The following is a 19,225-nucleotide window of genomic DNA, read 5'->3' on the forward strand; positions in this document are numbered from 1 at the left end:
TACAAATGCAACTTTGGAGTGGCTGAAATTTATCACGATAACCAAAGACTAGACACAATCAAAAGAGACAAAGAGGGACCTGCCTCACAGCAGCACAGCCGGCACTTGATAATCCAATCTGACTCTTACATACATTCGCTTATTCTGTTAGAACAAAAGTTCACCCTGAAGCAAAATAACCTGAGTGGCTTTTTTTCCCTTTGCTTTTTAGAAAATCACACTTACATGCCCCCACCCAAGTACAGCCATTCATTCTTTGATCATGATTATCTAACTTCAAAAGCCTAAATACAGAGATGCTAAGTGGCATAATGAAAGCTATGTGAACAAGGAAATTAAATAGATTTCCATATATTAGATAACTCTGCACAGTATATCTTGTTCCCTTTTTGAAAAATCAATGGTGAGGAGAGAAAAGGAAATTAAGATAGCTTTTCAAGATTTAGGTAGTTAAAAAAGGAGATACAGGATTCAATTGGGGCATCTAACTCTGTGAGATGTCTGCAGCAGCAAGTAAAGTCTGATCAACCTTCTGACATACAGTGGCAAACACTGCTTTTCATGCACACACAGTAGCCTGCAAAAAGCTGAGGTGATGATCTGTACAACTGTCTATGTTTAAACCAAATTTGAGAGGGCAAGAGCTCAGCTTTTTCTGTAGCCATCATGCTGCTGAAATCATGTTGCATGGCACTGGGGAGATTAGGTCCAAATTCAGATGTCACAGCAAATGTACACCGTCATACTGCTCTTAATGCATTATCTTTGCTAGGTGATTTAAAAAATGCTATTTGTAATATTGTAGAAGGCCAGAGAAAGGTTTGGCATAACTACCAGAAGATGTTACTGACTGCCCTCAATATGGCAAAAATTGTTGTGTGACAAGCATTGAATTGGCATTCAATCAAAACTAAAACTACCCTATTTTTCCATGTATAAGACTATACTTTTGTCTAAAATCTTTAAACCAAAAATTGAGGGTCGTCTTATACATGGAAGTAAGCTGAAGAGAGAACAAAAACAAGTGGAAGGGAAAGCAGGGATCAAAGCGATCCTGCAGTGCTTTGATCCCTTTCCCCCTACACTTGCTAAGCCCCACTTAGATTTCTTAATTTTGGATTAGAAAATTGGGGGGGGCGTCTTATACATGGGGCATCTTATACACGGAAAAATACGGGTATGTTAGAACTGAGAAATACGGGTATGTTAGAACTGAAGTATTAATTCCAGTGGCATAATCCATACACAACTTTAGATAGTACACACAATTAAGACATGTTAGTCCATAACATATAGTTTAGTGCATCCTTGTTTTCATAAAGTTGAGTGTCAGTGAGTTAGCTGGGAGTTATTTGCCATCAAAATCATTAAGGACATGACTTGCAACAAACAGCAATATAAGTTTGGTGTATGAGGGCATAGATTGGAGTTAATTATGTTTTTTAGAGAGACCCTAGAACACTATAAAGTATGTTTAGCACCACATCCAGTGTGGCTGACTGATTAGTTCTGGGCGACAATAAAGGAAACTCAGATTTAAATCTCTATTCAGCCATTAAGCATATTGAATTACCACTGAACAAGCACTATCTCTCAGCTTAACTGATAACTACACAGGACTGTAAAGGTAAAACGTATCAAGGAATGTCGGAGAATTCCCTACACTACCTTCATCTTATTGGTGTAATGTAATCATTCTGTTAATCAAAGATATGACTACATAAGCCAACACAGGGAAAGAGCTACATTATTTTAACAACCACTGTTTTTGTGCCAATTTCTGGTAATCCAACTAAAGGCTCATTTTCAGCTAATGCCTGACCTTGGCATCTAAAAAACCAAATGGCTAATTCACCCAATTCATATGAACATAATTTAGTTGTTATCCAAAAGCATGCAGACATTATTTCTGGATTCATCGCTGAATATACCAGCATGCACAAACAAACCTGTTTAAAAGTGCTTTCAAGTCCCAGTCCACTTTTGACCTAGTGCATCAACACAGGCACGTTAGCTAATTTGGATGAGTGACACCATGTACAGGCCTAATGGACACTCTCTAAATTTGATTTGGAACACAATATAACTTTAATAATGAGGCTCTAGTCATTTTAATCGCAAAAACCAGAAGAATGTATAGGAGGAGTAAAATAAGCCCCAACCTTCTATATTACATTTGAATCAAACTAACTGCAGGGAGAAAAAAATATATAATTCAAAAATTGTATCATAAGTAATTTCATGAAGCAGCACCTTACATATTAATCCTCCAAGAGACAAACATATTGGTCTGTGTACTCGTGTAAAACCGAGCACAATGAGAGCAGAGCTAACAAGTCCCAGCGGCTCTCCTGCCACTCATGTGGACATGTGAAGCAGCACCTGCCTTTGTTACTACAACTACTGAGCGAGAACTAGGGGCAGTTGATTGAATAGGTGCCAACCTACAGCAGAAGACCTGAATGGCCTAGGACAGTAAAAGACTGAACTCAGCTAGAATAAAAGGCCAAGATACTCTTAGATCATGGTGAGTATGGGCTAAACTAGTCAAGACAAGTGGTACTACACATGCTGCTTTTCTTTCTTAAAAAGCATTTGCAGAAGACTGATGCAGATCAGCTCATAACATGGGGGAGGGGATTACATTCTGTCCTGGAAAATCTAGTTTCTGTTTTATGTCACAGGCTACACATAAGCAGGAACCTCTATTCTCCAGACTCCTCCGTCACAGTGCGAAGCCAAGACAGAGCAGTGAGGCTAGGTGCTCTCCTCTAAGACTGTTCAGGAAGTCAGATACTTTAATGCCACCATAAGGTTCAGGTCTCACAAAACAATTTTCTTGGGTGGTTTTTGCACAGATTATGAAACTCTGGTAATTTTGCATTTATTTCAATAAATGTTTATCTGCACTTTACAATTATTTAAAAAATTCTTTAGAAGTTTTAAAAAGATAAGTTAGACAGCTTACCTTCAACATAAGTTGGGAAAGAAGCCAAGCTTTTTCTTGACTGTAATTAAGACAAACAGGGTATCAAACCAAGCTAAGCATGTTACTGAATGCATTAAAAAGCCTTTCACGCACAACTGGCAAAGTTATTCATCACACAATGACAGTTCCTACCTAATGTCTAAGGACAGCCTATTGAGTAATATTTCAAGATGGGTATGAAGAGCTTTGTGCCATGTCATCTCAAGTCAATGGCACGGCTCCCACCCCTGGCTGGCTCCCCCACTCACCAGCTGGAGTGGGCTGCTTTTCTCCTGCTCTTCGCGCAACTGTCCAGTTGCAGCAGGAGCGTATGCTTCTCTCCTCTGCCTCCTCTGGCAGCTGCCCACACAAAGGCTGTGCTGCAGGAATCCCTGCCCCACCTCCTTGTCTAAGTGGGAGGGAAGCAGATATTCCTGCTGTAACTGGACAGTCACATAAAGAGCAGGAGAAAAGCAGTGTACGCTGGCTAGTAAGTAGAAAGTGGGAGAAGGGAACACAGGACGATTTGAGATGACATGGCACGAAGCGCTTCGTGCTCATCTCTAGTAATAGTACAAATGCTTCAAAATATCATTCATTATTAAGACATTACCATGGAGTTTAGTGGACACTAATAAGCATCAATAAGGCATTCCGAAATTTCTATCAGTATAAACAACTTTTAGAAGAGCAAAGATTTACCAGTGAGTGAGTGAGTGAGTGAGAGCACATATAAACACACTATGATGAAGAGAAATATGGTGAAAAGAAGAGAGATTTAAACATCCAGTAATGTTCTGAAGGTTTCAGTGTTTTGCCAGCCTCTGAAATTCTGTAATAAAACACAATTTTTTTGCTTGAAACAATGATTAGGTGGTTGTTTCTTGTTTTAAAGAGTATGTGTGTGTTTCCAAAATTGTAACATTTATTTCTACAGAAGAAACTGCTTTTGTGACCATCTGATGTATTATACAGCCTGTTTTTGAAAGTGATATCATTTTAAATAATTCATCTAATTGCCAAAAGCAGATTAAAGTGGTTTATCTTTTGCATGCAAGTAGGCAGAGATAATAAAACAGCAAAACAACAAAAAGCATTTCTGAGAAAAGCTGGTTGGTGGTAGGAAGTACACAGCCTTCAATTGACTGACACAAAAGCTTTGCTCTTATTATGGGCATTATTACCATTAGAGATGGGAATGAATATAAAAACAGATGGCTTTTTCTGACAAATATAGCTGATTCGTAAAATATTCATCAATCCGTTTTTGTGGGTTCCAGAGACCCCCACAAATACGAAGGGATATTTACCCGTTTTTATAAGTCTGTATTAAAAAAAAAACCCCAAAAAACACCATTCTGCCTACCAGCCGCCGATCAGCTGATTGGAGGTAGAAAGGCAGCCGCCACCCCACACAGCCACCCAATACCACAGCCTACCCCCCTGCATTCCCTTAGATGGCCTTAAGGGAATCCAGGCTGCCCTTTGAAAGATGGCAGCTGCAGCTTCACTACTCTAAATGAAGCCACAGCTACCATCTTTGCAAAGGGCAGCCAGTCTCCCTTTTTACACGCTGTGGCTGCGAAGGCCTGATGGAGACCTCAGCAGCAGCTATTAAGGTAAGGGGGTGTTGGTGGGAGTGGGGTGGGGGCTAATGTAGGGAAAGGAAGGGGGTGTGGGGGTAGGCTGTTGGGGTGGCTGGCTGTGTGTGTAGGGTGGCTGCCTATCAGCTTCTGATTAGGTGACAGGCTGCCGGTAGGCAGAATAGGCTTCTGCGCTGTGTGGTAAACTCTCCTGGGAGTACCCAATTTCTGGGTGAATAATTCGGATGTCCGATATCCAATCTTCACCAAAGTTGGCAGGCATGTTGGGGAAAGACACAGGAAGTTCTGTTGTGATTCTGGAGTCTCTAGGTACCTGGGGAGAGCTTTCCTGGGGGGTCCTCTTTGTGATTATATAACTGGGGGGGTATGTGATCCAATGTTCGCCAAACTTCCAGGGATTGTAGAAATTCGTCTGAGGAAGCTTCCCTGAAAATTTGGTGTCTCTCGGTGGTTGGGGGCCAGTGTTATAACTCTTTAAAGTGCAGACAAATTTACAGATCGATTTGTTGAAGAATATTCATATATTCATATTCGTTGATCTGTTAACCTTGATGAATATTCATATTCGTTGATCTGTTAACCTTGATGATCAAAACGAATCACCATTTTTAAAATTTGTCCCCAACTTTAATTACCATAAATCTTAATTTTTTCCTTCAGAGAGAGATGTTTTCACACTTTCCTATTTCCCTTCATTACAAATGCATTGGCGTAATCTCTTCATTGGCACCATTTCCATTTGGGCATTTGGTGTTACAGAAAAATAATTATGTGCAGGAAAGAAATGTTCTTGTGTAAAACAGGAATGGCCTTGCAGATTTTATCAAAGGCAGGGATGGTGAACAAGGGAGAGATTTTCCATAGGAGGTGCTGGGTGCTTCTAGGTGGATAGCTACTAGTGTTATGAAACAAAATGTTCCTCCTTAATGGATGGATAGGTGGATATGTATCTGTGTGTGAGAGAGAGAAAAGAAAAGAAGACAATCATGGCTGCGGGGAAGAAGGAAGGCTTCATCTAGAAATGCCTGCCAGAGGTTTTGTAATTTTGTAATATCTCTATCTCTAATATCATCCCCCAGTAATCTAAGAATGTGGCCTCCAGTCACAATTAAAGAAATAAAATCATTGATTTCAACAATCAAGAGCAATAAAGCTCCCGGGGAAAATTTCATCCCCCTGGATATACTTAAATCTTTTCAGGACTGGTGGGCCCCAACCCTAGCTACCTTATTTACTTATATAGATATGGTGGGTGGCACCCGTAGAGAACAGTCATCTTCACTTCTCGTGCCCATCGACTATAAGAAAGGCGAGTGAAAGGACTCAGCCAATTATAGACCTATAAGTTTGCAAACTTTACGCAAGACATCTCCTTTTAAAATTGGAAGACTGTGTGATAGAATATAATCCTTTAGCTCCTGAACAGATTGGTTTTAGGGAGGGGAATTCAACACTAGACCATATTTTTCTGCTTAACCATCTAATTAACAAATATGCTATTGCATCTTCAGGACAATTATATGTAGCATTTATTGACCTCAAAGTTGCTTTCGATTCTATCCCAAGAGGTCGTTTGTGGGAAAAACTTATAAATCTTAAAACAGATCCTGGATTGCTACAAAGAATCAAAGAGCTCCATACTGATACTTCCCTAAGGGTCAGAGCCGGTATTTCTGGTCAACTATCTAACATAGTTAAAACATCTAAAGGTGTCCGTCAGGGCTGTATCCTAGCTCCACTGCTTTTCGATTGTATATCAATGATATGGTAGCCAGGTTAACTGGACTGCAATTTTTCCCTGTAAGAGTAGGTGGAAAGTCTCTTTCAATATTACTCTATGCAGAACATGTAGGCATCCTTCAGTCTCGAAAGACTATGGTATCGTGCTCTGTATGGAGGACTTGGAACAGCGTCTAGTGTGGCTGAGGAGGCCAATTCGAGAGTGACAATCCCTTCCACACTGGAGACAAATCCAATCTGTCCCCTGTCCAGCTCCCTGGTTTTGCTTCCTTTGTGACTTCCTCTTTGCCTCAGCCTGCTGGACAAGGGTCTCTTCAAATTGGGAGAGGCCGTGATGTACTGCCTGCCTCCAGGCTGAACGATCAGATGTCAGAGTTTCCCATCTGTTGAGGTCTATTCCTAAGGCCTTCAGATCTCGCTTGCAGATATCCTTGTATCGCAGCTGTGGTCTCCCTCTGGGGCGATTTCCCTGCACTAATTCTCCATATAGGAGATCCTTTGGAATCCGACCATCAGCCATTCTCACAACGTGCCCAAGCCAGCGTAGACGTCGCTGTTTCAGTAATGTATGCATGCTGAAAATTCCAGCTCGTTCTAGGACTACTCTATTTGGAACTCTGTCCTGCCAGGTGATACCAAAAATCCGTCGTAGGCAACGCATATGGAAGGTGTTCAGCTTCCTCTCCTGCCGGGCACAAAGGGTCCAGGACTCGCTGCAGTACAGGAGTGTGCTCAGGACACAGGCTCTATAGACCTGGATCTTGGTATGTGTTGTCAGTTTCTTATTGAGCCATACTCTCTTTGTGAGTCTAGAGAACATGGTGGCTGCTTTCCCAATGCGTTTATCCAGCTCGACATCTAGAGAGAGTGTGTCAGAGATGGTTGAGCCAAGGTACACAAAGTCATGAACAACCTCCAATTCTTGTGTGGAGATGGTAATAGAGGGAGGTGAGTCCACACCCTGGCCCATGACTTGTGTTTTCTTCAGGCTGATTGTTAGTCCAAAGTCTTGGCAGGCCTTGCTGAAACGGTTCATGAGTTGTTGGAGGTCTTCAGCAGAGTGGGCAACAATGGCTGCATCGTCTGCAAAGAGGAAGTCCCTCATGCATTTCAGCTGGACTTTGGTCTTCGCTCTCAATCTAGAGAGATTAAAGAGCTTTCCATCTGATCTAGTCCGGAGATAGACACCTTCTGTTGCAGTTCCAAAGGCATGCTTCAGCATGACAGCAAAAAAGATCCCAAAAAGTGTTGGTGCGAGGACACAGCCCTGTTTCACTCCGCTTCGGATGTCAAAGGGATCTGATGTTGAGCCGTCAAAAACTACAGTGCCTTTCATTCCATCGTGGAAGGACCTGATGATGTTAAGGAGACGAGGTGGACATCCAATCTTGGGAAGTATTTTGAAAAGGCCATCCCTGCTAACCAAGTCAAATGCTTTTGTAAGGTCTATGAAGGCCACTAAGAGTGGCTGTTGTTGTTCCCTGCATTTCTCCTGCAACTGTCGGAGGGAGAATACCATGTCAGTGGTGGATCTATTTGCTCGAAATCCACACTGTGATTCCGGATAGACTCTGTCTGCAAGCACCTGGAGCCTCTTCAGCACAACACGGGCAAGCAGCTTCCCTACAACGCTAAGAAGAGAGATACCACGGTAGTTATTGCAGTCACCCCTGTCACCTTTGTTCTTGTACAACGTGACAATGTTTGCATCCTTCATGTCCTGTGGTACTCCACCTTCCCTCCAGCAGAGACAAAAGATTTCATACAGTTCGGTGATGATGATCTCCTTACCGCATTTCAGCACTTCAACAGGGATGTTGTCCCTTCCAGGTGCCTTGCCAGAGGTGAGGGAATCCAAGGCCGCATTTATTTCTGCTAGGGTTGGTTCGCTGTCCAGCTCTTCCAAGACAGGCAGGCACTCACTGTTATTTAATGCTTCTTCGGTTACTACATTCTTTCTGGAATATAGCTCGGAGTAGTGCTGCACCCAGCGTTCCATCTGCTGTGCTCGGTCCTGGATGATCACACCTGTAGTAGACTTCAAGGGAGCAGATTTCTTCTGCTCAATACCTTGCTAATATCCCCCACGCAAATAGTTCTTAGAAGATTATCAAAAGATTATCAATAATTAGTAATTATTGTAAGAACTCTCTTAATGTTAATTATGAGAAAACCAAAATTATGGTTTTCAGTAGAAGACCTCAGGCACATAAATGCACAATGGATGGGAGAATATTGGAACAGGTAACCCACTTTAAATATTTAGGCGTGATGTTTTATCAGTCAGATTCCTGGGCATTTCAGATTGATTTTACAAAGCAGAAATTCTAAAAAGCCATGTTTGGCATACTTAAGATTCTGTAGAACTAGAAGAGGACATTTGATCCCTCCCACTCGTGAAATTTATAAAACCAGGTTACTCCCCCAGATTTTGTACAGTGCTGAAATATGGAGAACTGGAAACTTCTAGAAGTAAGCCAAAACAGATTTGCCTGACTATTGTTGGCAGTACCTCCCTCAACTCCCTCAGCGCAAGTTAGACTAGAATTGTCAATAATGTCAATAATAACACTAGTCAACAAATCAATAATTAACTATTGGCTGAAAATTTTGTTTACCACTCAGAATATTTAACATCATCATATGGGGACATGAATTCTGGAACGTGGAAATCCTCCATACTGCAACTAGTAGCCAAACTTGGATTTTCAGAAGAGTATGTAAGGCATCTTGGTCTGTCTGCAGCAAAAAGCTCATTAAAACAGAGATTATTTGATCTCTGTTACCAAATAGATATAGGTTTGCTAGGCACTCTAAAGACGACCCCGTTCTATAAGATTATTTCATCTCCGCCTTTAAATCTTCCTTTTTATTTTGCCGATTTAGTGAGCATCGACTATAGAAAAGCCTTCACTCAAGCATGTCTTGATATGTTGCCGCTTGCTGGCTTAAAAGAACGTTACCCACAAATTCCATACTATGAGAGAGTTTGTTCTTGCAACCAAAAATCAGTTGAGGACTTAGTACATGTTGTGTTTTACTGTCCCCTATTTGTGACCCACCGTGAAAAGCTCCTGAAGCCTGTTTTGGAAAAATATCCTGGAAGACCTGTCCAGGAAAAGCTCAGGATCCTACTCTCAGACAGAGATAAATTTATTACATTTCGAATGGCAAGGTTTTTATCTATACTTATGAAAATGAAACTCGTAGCCCCCACTGTTACCAATCAAGTGGTTATGTAGGTTCATGTACGCTTGGGGTTCCCCCTTCCGCAATAGGTGCTTGTTATTGGCACCAGATACTGTCTATCAACTGCCTTCGCTTAGTTTTCCTTAGGGTTTTGTTTTTTTTTAAAAGGCGTTAGAGGTTTTTAGCTGTGATAGAAATCTAACTTGATTTGGGTTTCCCCCTTCATACTACAGTGTATTTAATTGTACTATATTGTATTGTTTCCATTTGATGTACTTTGCAATGGCCTATGTGCCACACAGTAAATGTGTGTGTGTGTGTGTGTGTGTGTGTGTGTGTGTGTGTGTGTGTGTGTGTGTGTGTGTGTGTGTGTGTGTGTGTGTGTGTGTGTGTGTGTGTGTGTGTGTGTGTGTGTGTGTGTGTGTGTGTGTGTGTGTGTGTGTGTGTGTGTGTGTGTTTGGAAGAGGCTCTGTTAGGAGGTCTCTTTCTTAGCAAAGTAAACGGCAACAGAAGGAGGAACCACACGTTCGCAGGTGATCTGCACTGAACTTTTTATTGCAGGCTATCTGCCAACTGGAGTGAGACTACTTGAAACAAACACACTGTTTCAAGTAGATAGATGGCAGCACAACCAAGGAGCACGTTGGCACTTGCAATGGTGAAGTCTCCCCAGCCAATGCCATGACTGCTACTGCCACCATGTTCTTGACTGTCACCATCTTGACTGGTTGATGGTGGCAGCTGCCGCCAGGGAACGTGCTGACAGCAGCAGTGACTGGGTCTCCCCAGCCATGCTGTTGCCACTGTGCTCCTGGGCCACCAACACCAATAAGCTATCTGTACCGTCAAGCTGCCAGCTGGACAAGCAGAGCTGACTGCAGAGGAAGCCCTACTGCAGTTTAAAATGGTGTGCACTGGGTGCCATTTTAAACTGCAGTTAGGCTAGTCATGTGAAGCAACAAAAGTTATTTTTCATTCAATACAGTTTTTTTTTCAGGGTGTCTACTTGTGGCCAATGTTCCCTGTGAGCCTCTGAACCCAACTTGCTCCAGAACATTCTTCCAACAGAAAGTATGTTCATATATGATAAATACTATCAGGTAAGGAATGCTAATACATTTTGAGAAATTCTAGCAGTGACACAGAACAGTAGTTAGTAACTTTTAATTTTAATATTTTCTGAGTGGCTAAACTTATTGCACGTGGTTCAAAAGAATGTCACTGTTTGGTTTGGCTGACTCCTTGCAATGCCTACATTAGATACAAGGCAAAACAACAACAACAACCCTCAAGTATCTATAAGGAATTATAAGAGAAGAATCCTTACTATCAGAAAAACTGGACAAGTTCTTGCACGTGGATTTTCAGTGTGCCATTTCTCCCCACAGAACAGATTGTGTATGCTAGAATTCTAAGATACACTTATATCTTTCTCTTTCTCTACAGCTGCCTTATCTATCACTAAAACCCTGTTTAGTAAGTTATGTCCCATAAGGCTGATGATGTAATCAACCACGGTGATTTTTTTGGAAATACTGTAAAACATTTCCAATCCTACCCCCATCCCAGATCCCAAAGCTCCCATGGTATCTCTTGTCATGGGCAAGCTGCTGGAGTCAGCAAGACCCCGGGGGGTCTTTAATTTCCCAAATTAATTTACGGAATAGGATTTCAGTTTACGTGGGGGTGGTTGAGGCTGTGCATGCATGCAGCAGTGTAAAAAAAATAATAGACTCAATCCAGTTTTTAGTAGACTACTGAATCAATGGAACTTACTTAAGTATTGATACACCATCCAACAACTGATTCAATGGGTTTACTCTAGTGGGACTAACAACTGAGTATAGCCCTATTATTATTATTAATAGTAGCAGTAGTACTTTGTTGTTGCTGCTGCTTTGAATAGCCCAAAGCTCATAGTTTGTTTAAGTGTTACATTTCTCTCAGAACTGGGACTCAAGAGAGTTGAAAAACAATATCACTATATATAGTAAGTTGAAAATACAGTCGTGCCCCGCTTTACGATTACCCCGCATTATGACAAATCCGCTTCACGATGATGTTTTTGTGATTGCAAAACGATGGTCTAAATCACTGGTTCTTAACCTTGGGTTACTCAGGAGTTTTGGACTGCAACTCCCAGAAGCCTTCACCACCAACTGTGCTGGCTGGGGTTTCTGGGAGTTGCAGTTCAAAAACATCCAAGTAACAAAGGTTAAGAACCACTGGTCTAAATGGGTTTTTTTCGCTTTGCGATGATCGGTTCCCTGCTTCGGGAACCGATTCTTCGCAAAAGAATTTTTTTTAACAGCTGATCGGTGGTTTCAAAATGGCCAGCGGGTAATTAAAATGGCTCCCCGCTGTGTTTAGGGACGGATTCCTCACTATACAGGTACCGAAAATGGCCGCCCTATGGAGGATCTTCACTGGACGGTGAGTTTTTAGCCCATTGGAACACACTGAATGGTTTTCAATGCATTTCAATGGGCTTTTTATTTTCGCTTAACAGTGATTTTCCTGGAACGGATTATCGCCATTAAGCGAGGCACCACTGTACTGACATGACAGTACTGCATTAAAATACAGTTAAAACTGAAACACTTTAAAACTCCTAACTAAAATACTAATATTTTGCCTCTATCCCCAAAGAAGATAATAACTAAAAAAAACAGCACCTCAACTGCTGATTAATTAGAAGGCTTTTAAGTGCAAAGGTCTGTCAAATAATAAAATATTTTTGCCTCATGACAGAAAGGTGGTGGGGGAGGGGCAAATGTAGCTTCTCTTAGCAAAACGGTTCTAGAGCATCTACTGAGTTGTCCATCTCTGAAGTCTCCACCAAATAGGCCTTTGAAGATTGTGGGACCCTGAGAAGGGCCTCTTCAGCTGCTCTCAAAACAAAGTGGGTTTATATGAGAGATGATAGCCTTTCAGACAGCATGAATCATGTCATACAGGGCTTTACTGGTGCTAAGAAGCACTTTGAATTATGCCTCAAGATGGGCTACTTAGCCAGTAACATTAATTTAGAAAGGGAGTTTTATGTTCCTTGTAACTAGCCCCAGTGAGCAATCTGGCTACACTGGTTTGCATCAGTGGAAGCTTATAAACAACCCTCAAGGGCAGACCCATACAGAGCATGCTACAGTAATCCAATCAGGATGTAACAGCAAAAAGGGCTACTGTGTTTTAAAAAGGGCCCTCCATAAAAGACTGAGAAGGGCTGTTCAATCCTTCAGCCTTTTGGTTAAATGGGATAGTAGATACAAAGCTTCAGTGCCTCATCTAAGAACTTCCTAGGGTAGCGATCGCCTTTTCAGAGTGGCACCCAAGCATCAGCTAGGTGAAATAGATTTAGTATTCTTCAGGTGAGTGAGAGATGAGTCCTACTCCAGGACTACTGAGCCTCAAAGTGTCAACATTACTTTCTTTAAAAAAGAGCAGGACCCACTTTTTAACGTGGTTTTTGGAGCAAATGTCCAAGCATCTCTCGCCACCACTACGGGATACAAATATTACTAGTAAGCAGATGCGAGAACTCATGTTTCTGAGGTGTGCTAGTCATCACACCATTGTCAGCCCATCAAGAGAAAGAGAAAGCAATGCCTGTGCTTTTTTACAATGGATTGCAACCTATAACAATGAAGACATTTTTTTAGTTATAGATGGGTCAAAATTTCAGGTCAGAATCCTCTGATTAATTTTGGATCAAAGTTTACCAAAAATAACATTTTTTAAAAAACAAGATGATAAGTATCTGGTTTTTTTAAATTGACTCTGGGAGAAAGCAACATTGTGATTCAACCATTCCAATTGGAAAGAAGAACCACACGAAAAGAAAGTTCTCACTTTCTTTTTAAAGAACTATGTTTAAAAAATATCAATCTTTTTAATTTTAATTTTTTTAGTTTTTAACACACTGATTCCAGGACCCTTTACTTCAAACTAAGTATCAGTTATTCCAGTGATGCTTAATCCAAGATCATAACTTTGGAGCGTTCAATAGAACTCCACATAATATAAATATCGCATTCCTAAATCAACATGCTTATTCAAATTTCTGGAATGCTGTGTGAGTGCAAATACTGCCATTTGCAGGCTTTTTTAAAAAAGAAACTTAACACATCCCATAAGTAATTCAGCACTTTCACTGCATAACTAAAGAGTAGCATTTCCAATATCATTTACTGCGCAAAGCACAAGGCATCCCTGAACACAAACTTCTGGATGGCTCAGTGGTTAAGTATCTGGCAGTGGAGCCAGAGATTGGGAGTTTGATTCCCCTGTGTGCTTCCTTGACAGGGGCTGAACCTGATGATCCATAGGATCCTTTCCAACTCTGCAGTCCTAAGGTTATTATAATTAATATAATTAATTAATATTTCTATTAAATGTACTGCTTTAAAAAGTAATGCACCCTACCTCCTTATTGGTGGGTGTTTCTGCTGTACCACAGACATCCTGGTGATGTTGCATACTTGACGATTCAGCACCTTGAGGTGAAGATGAATCAGGAGATGGAGACTAGATAGAAAAGGATGTACAATGAAACAAAACCCTGAATGAACAATAAGAAGTGTTTCTCTGCTGTTACTTTGAGTTTGAAAATTGGGCAGGGGATTTCAAATTCAGCAAAAATCCAGTTAAATACGTAACAAGCAGAATTCAATAACATTATTTTCAGATTTATATTCACTTGGAAACAGATCTCATTATTTGTAAACATGCTTACAATCACAAACTGCAGAGATACAGAATTAAATAGATTTTTGTTTAAGCCACTAATTTGATAAATATTTAAAAAAAACCCAGACAGGGATAAAATACTGAACAGAATAGGAACCTCAATATCATACATATGTTGGCTTAGCCCAATATTACATGTGTTTGCTTAGAAGTTAAGTCTTCACTGAGTTTGACGGAGCTTACTTGCAGTGGGCACAGGATTGCAGCTTAAATAGTATAATAAAACTAAAAACTGAAAACATATGTTTGTAAAGTCTGTAGTTTATTTTCTGCAAAGTAAGGCTTGGTTTAATATTCTGTCCCTTAATTAAATAACTAACTACAAATTATATTCAATCACATGATCTTAATTATTGCAAAAATTAAATCAACAAAATTTCCAGTACAGGGAGGATGATAAAACCTCTGAACTTGCACACCGCTATTTATCTTAAGACTATGTCATTTTCTGTGTCTTTCTTAACTCTTTAGCTATGGGAGAAAGTAAAATGAGGAAGCAAATCAAGCTGACAGACAGACAATTAACAATGAGATGACTTATCAATGCAGAATTGAGTCCTAGTAAAGGTGCTCTTTCTATTACTGTATTATCTCTATACAGAAAGGGCATGTGTGGGAGGAAAGCTGTTATGCCACAGAGCCTGCAGGGTAACAGGCCTGGAGACATACAACAATCATTCCCCAGCCCCCAAACTCCCAACAGGGAACCAAAAGAGAGTAGAAAATGGGATGGATGTTAGTGATCTGGCAGAAAGGTTTCGTTGGTCTTCATACACTTGTCCCACCAATTTATCCAGATATGACAGAGGATTGAAAGCACTTTAAATATACATCATGGGAAGCAAATGTTCTCCCCGTCACAACCCCTTTCAAAATAAAAGACAAAACCTCTTGTTGTTTGCTATAACCTGCCTCTATAAAAATATGCTATTATTGCTGGATTTCAAGTTACTGAGGTATTCTACCCTTCTGCAATATCATCAATATTTACATAGATACTAGTAGCAAAGACCATAATCTTTTTAAAGATATACAGTTTACGTTCCTACTGTAATATCTTACATAATATTATGTAGCATGTATCAGACAACGAATACTAGAAGTACCACTTAAAAACATATTATAGTTCTTTTGCAAATAATAACATCAAACTGTATTATAATATTTATATTACCAAAATGTATGGTAGGTTAGGTTGCTTGTTTTTGCATATGCACAAATATATATGCAAGAATATTCTCCTGATCATACTTTTTTCATATATCTATATCTATTTATGCAGAAATATCCTCTTCATCCTACCATGCATTTTGAGGCACAAATAATCAAAACATTATGTTAAAATGTCCTGTAAAACTACAGAGGTTTCTACTTATTCCACATCTATGAAAGTCTGACTGACAAAGATCTTTGATATAATTCAGCCTTAGGAAAAACTTGGTACTATGCATGAAGAATGTCTTCAGAGGACAAGTGATTCCTATCAGAATACACCTACCATCCTCCTAAGAAACTCAGCCTGATATATCAAAAAATTCTCCATTTCGATTTTGTTGCTGTTCTGCTTCCTTCACCTGCGGGAATCAGCTTTTACGTCCTTTGGACATGAAAACGAAGCCTGTAATAGGAGATGCTGCCTGTGTCCTGCCTATGTAAATTGCTCCTCTTTGATGGACTGGCTGTAAAAAAGGAATTCTACCACAGCATGCAGCATTTTCTTTTCTCAGCTGTTTATTATGTTCATTTCTTATCTTGCACAAGGATACACACACAGAACTGTAACATTATTGGTATAACTTTGTGAGTAGTACTATTTGGTACAATGTAAACTGTAAAACACTTAAAATATTTATTTTTTTAATTTTTCTTTCTTTTATTTTTTCTTTCTCTCATCTTATTCCATTTTGCTAATTTTTTAATCTAATTGTATTAACTAATATATTAATTGTATTTTATGATTATTTATATTTTATATTGTCTTATTTTATATTGTAAGCCGCCCTGAGTAGACATGGTCTAGAGGGGCGGGGTATTAATTAATTAATTAATTAAAAATCTAGATTATAAAATGATGGCTGAAATCCTGTTGCACAGCTCTGTGTGTATAACCATGATGATTTCACTGGCTGTGGCAAATCACCACTGATTAAAGGATTCCTTCAGCAATATCTTGGTGCACCCAATTTTGTCATATTGTGTACAGGTCATGTGCACCCAAAATTGCCTTTAATCAGCAATTTACCACTGATGGTGATGTCACTCCTATTGTGCATGCAGGGCTTTGCAACAGGACTTCAGCCATCAATAGTGAAGTATTCACTACTGAATCATCTAGGAAAATTAGTACAGCTTCCAGTTTTTGCACAGCAGCTTCCAATTCCTTCTCTGAAGGAAACTTTAAAGAGAAAAGTCCTAACAAACAAACAAACAAACAAAAATTGTGGCATACATTTGGGTTTTAAATGGCTTTTCTGTAATGTAATTAACTGAATTGCATAATAAAGCCTTTCAACAGGGTGTGCCTCCTGACTTTGTGTGTATGAGGTAATTGGAGATTCTTTTTAATTTCCTATTTCACATCTTCATGGTTAAGACAGTTTATGCATCAAAGAATCACAGAACTGCGATTCACTGATGCATAGCCAGATCCTAACAACAGAGAGACGAAAAGGGAAATAACACAGTCACCAATTAACTCAGAAAAGGAAATAAGACTGTCATATAGTTAAGCAAACTGAGAAAAACCAAATTTTAAACTAAAATAAAAGCAACACACAATATAAGATCATTGAATAAGATAAAATAAGTTAAATTCAACATTTAAAAGCCACAGAAAAGCCAGAAAAGGCAGCTGTAAAGCCAGGATCACACTGTCAATTTTGAGAAGACTTTTTTTAGTGGCTTAAAAAACTCCCCTAGGTTTCCACCCAGTCATCTCTTGCCTGGGGCCCTGTTTGCAGTCCAGCAAAGCCAGATCATGCAAGAGGACAACCATCATGTCCCAGGGTCCTGTGGGGCCTTAGGTCAGAGTCACTGGCTGGAGAAGAGTGAAATCTGGCCAATCAGAAGAGGGCCAATCAGGGAATGCTGACTGAATAGGAGAGACGCCTGCCTGGCAGACTAGAATTCTGCAGTTTTCACTCCAATCCATCAGGGAAGTATATCTGAACTTTCACAGCTTCGCTCTGGCCAGTATTTTGCCCACCACCCTTTATGTAATGTAGCCTGCTACTGAATTATTCCTGTGATATTCCTGTGTTAATGTATAGGCCTGTTTACTTTTCGGTCATTATTTGTAGTGGAAAATAGTTTTATGCAAAGGAGCAGATCTATGTTGGGAGAGGCGGGCATTAAGCCCTATCTCGGGCTAAGGACCAGCCCCACTGGGAAATCAAAAAGTGGGGGCTTGACAGGGGCATACCTGGCTCAGGAGAGTCGCTACACTCCATAACAACAGATAACAATCTCCCCACAATTAGTCTTGTGCCCCAAGGGTATAACCAATTCTGGTTACCAATTTTTGATTGACCAGCAACAGGATGGAAAAGGTGTGCATCTGGTAGTCTGGTACCCAAATGCAGGGACCTGCTCCATATAACTCTACTGTAGCACATCAAGAGAGTGACCGTTCATTATGCCTACAATCTATTTTTCAATGAAATTGTTAAATTGTCAACAACAGTGTGACTTATTGGCAGATGGGGATGGCAGGACCTAGGTCTACAATATATTTCTGAGGCATCGTCGTCGTTGTCATTTAGTCGTTTAGTCGTGTCTGACTCTTTGTGACCCCGTGGACCAGAGCACGCCAGGCCCTCTTGTCTTCCACTGCCTCCCGGAGCTGGGTCAAAATCATGTTGGTTGCTTCGGTGACACTGTCCAGCCATCTCGTCCTCGGTCGTCCCCTTCTCCTCTTGCCTTCACACTTTCCCAAAATCAGGTTCTTTCCAGGGAATCTTCTCTTCTCATGAGATGGCCAAAGTACTGGAGCCTCTGCTTCAGGATCTGTCCTTCCAGTGAGCACTCAGGTTTGATTTCCTTTAGAACTGATAGGTTTGTTCTCCTTACAGTCCAGGGGAATCTCAAGAGGCTCCTCCAGCACCACAATTGAAAAGCATCAATTCTTCGGCAGTCAGCTTTCTTTACAGTCCAGCTTTCACTTCCATACATCACTACAGGAAAAAACATAGCTTTGACTATGCAGACTTCTGTTGGCAAGGTGATATCTCTGCTTTTTAAGATGCTGTCAAGGTTTGTCATTGCTTTCATCCCAAGAAGCAGGTGTCTTTTAATTTCGTGGCTGCTGTCTCCATCTGCTGTGATCATGGAGCCCAAGAAAGTGAAATCTGTCACTACCTCCATATCTTCCCCTTCTACGTGCCAGTAGGAGATGGGACCAGTGCCCATGATCTTAGTTTTTTTTTATGTTGAGCTTCAGTCTGTTTTTTGCACTCTCCTCTTTCACCCTCATTAAAAGGTTCTTTAATTCCTCCTCACTTTCTGCTATCAGAATGGTATCATCTGCATATCTGAGGTTGTTCATGTTTCTTCCGGCAATCTTAATTCCAGTTTGGGATTCCTTCAGTCCTGCCTTTCGCATGATGTATTCTGCATAAAAGTTAAGTAAGCTGGGGGACAATATACACCCTCGTTGTACTCCTTTCCCAATTTTGAACCAATCAGTTGTTCCATAAGATGGTCAGGCACTCCAATTTTTTTAAGGACTTGCCATAGTTTGCTATGGTCCACACGGTCAAAGGCGTTTGCATAGTCAATGAAACAGAAGTAGATGTTTTTCTGGAACTCTCTGGCTTTCTCCATAATCCAGCGCATGTTAGCAATTTGGTCTTTAGTTCCCCTGCCCCTTCGAAATCCAGCTTGTACTTCTGGGAGTTCTCGGTCCACATACTGCTGAAGCCTACCTTGGAGGATTTTGAGCATAACGTTGCTAGCGTCTGAAATGAGTACAATTGTATGG

The 19,225-nt window shown here is 40.5% G+C and overlaps 1 protein-coding gene across 4 annotated transcripts in view; it reads right to left on the reverse strand.

The window, feature by feature from the left end:
• The window catches only part of APBA1 (amyloid beta precursor protein binding family A member 1), a 54,522-nt gene that overhangs the window by 25,057 nt on the left and 10,240 nt on the right, over positions 1–19,225 (reverse strand). For 2 of the 4 annotated variants that reach the window (XM_072992184.2, XM_072992185.2), the window contains exons 2-3: positions 13,924–14,025; positions 2,969–3,008 (exon numbers count right to left, since the gene is read on the reverse strand). In XM_072992184.2, the coding sequence (XP_072848285.1) occupies positions 2,969–3,008; positions 13,924–14,025 (142 nt within the window). The remainder of the gene's footprint in view (positions 1–2,968; positions 3,009–13,923; positions 14,026–19,225) is intronic. The other 2 variants (XM_078385068.1, XM_078385067.1) reach the window with 1 other exon arrangement.

Source organism: Pogona vitticeps, chromosome 2 (assembly GCF_051106095.1).
Source record: "Pogona vitticeps strain Pit_001003342236 chromosome 2, PviZW2.1, whole genome shotgun sequence".
Lineage (NCBI taxonomy): Eukaryota > Metazoa > Chordata > Lepidosauria > Squamata > Agamidae > Pogona > Pogona vitticeps.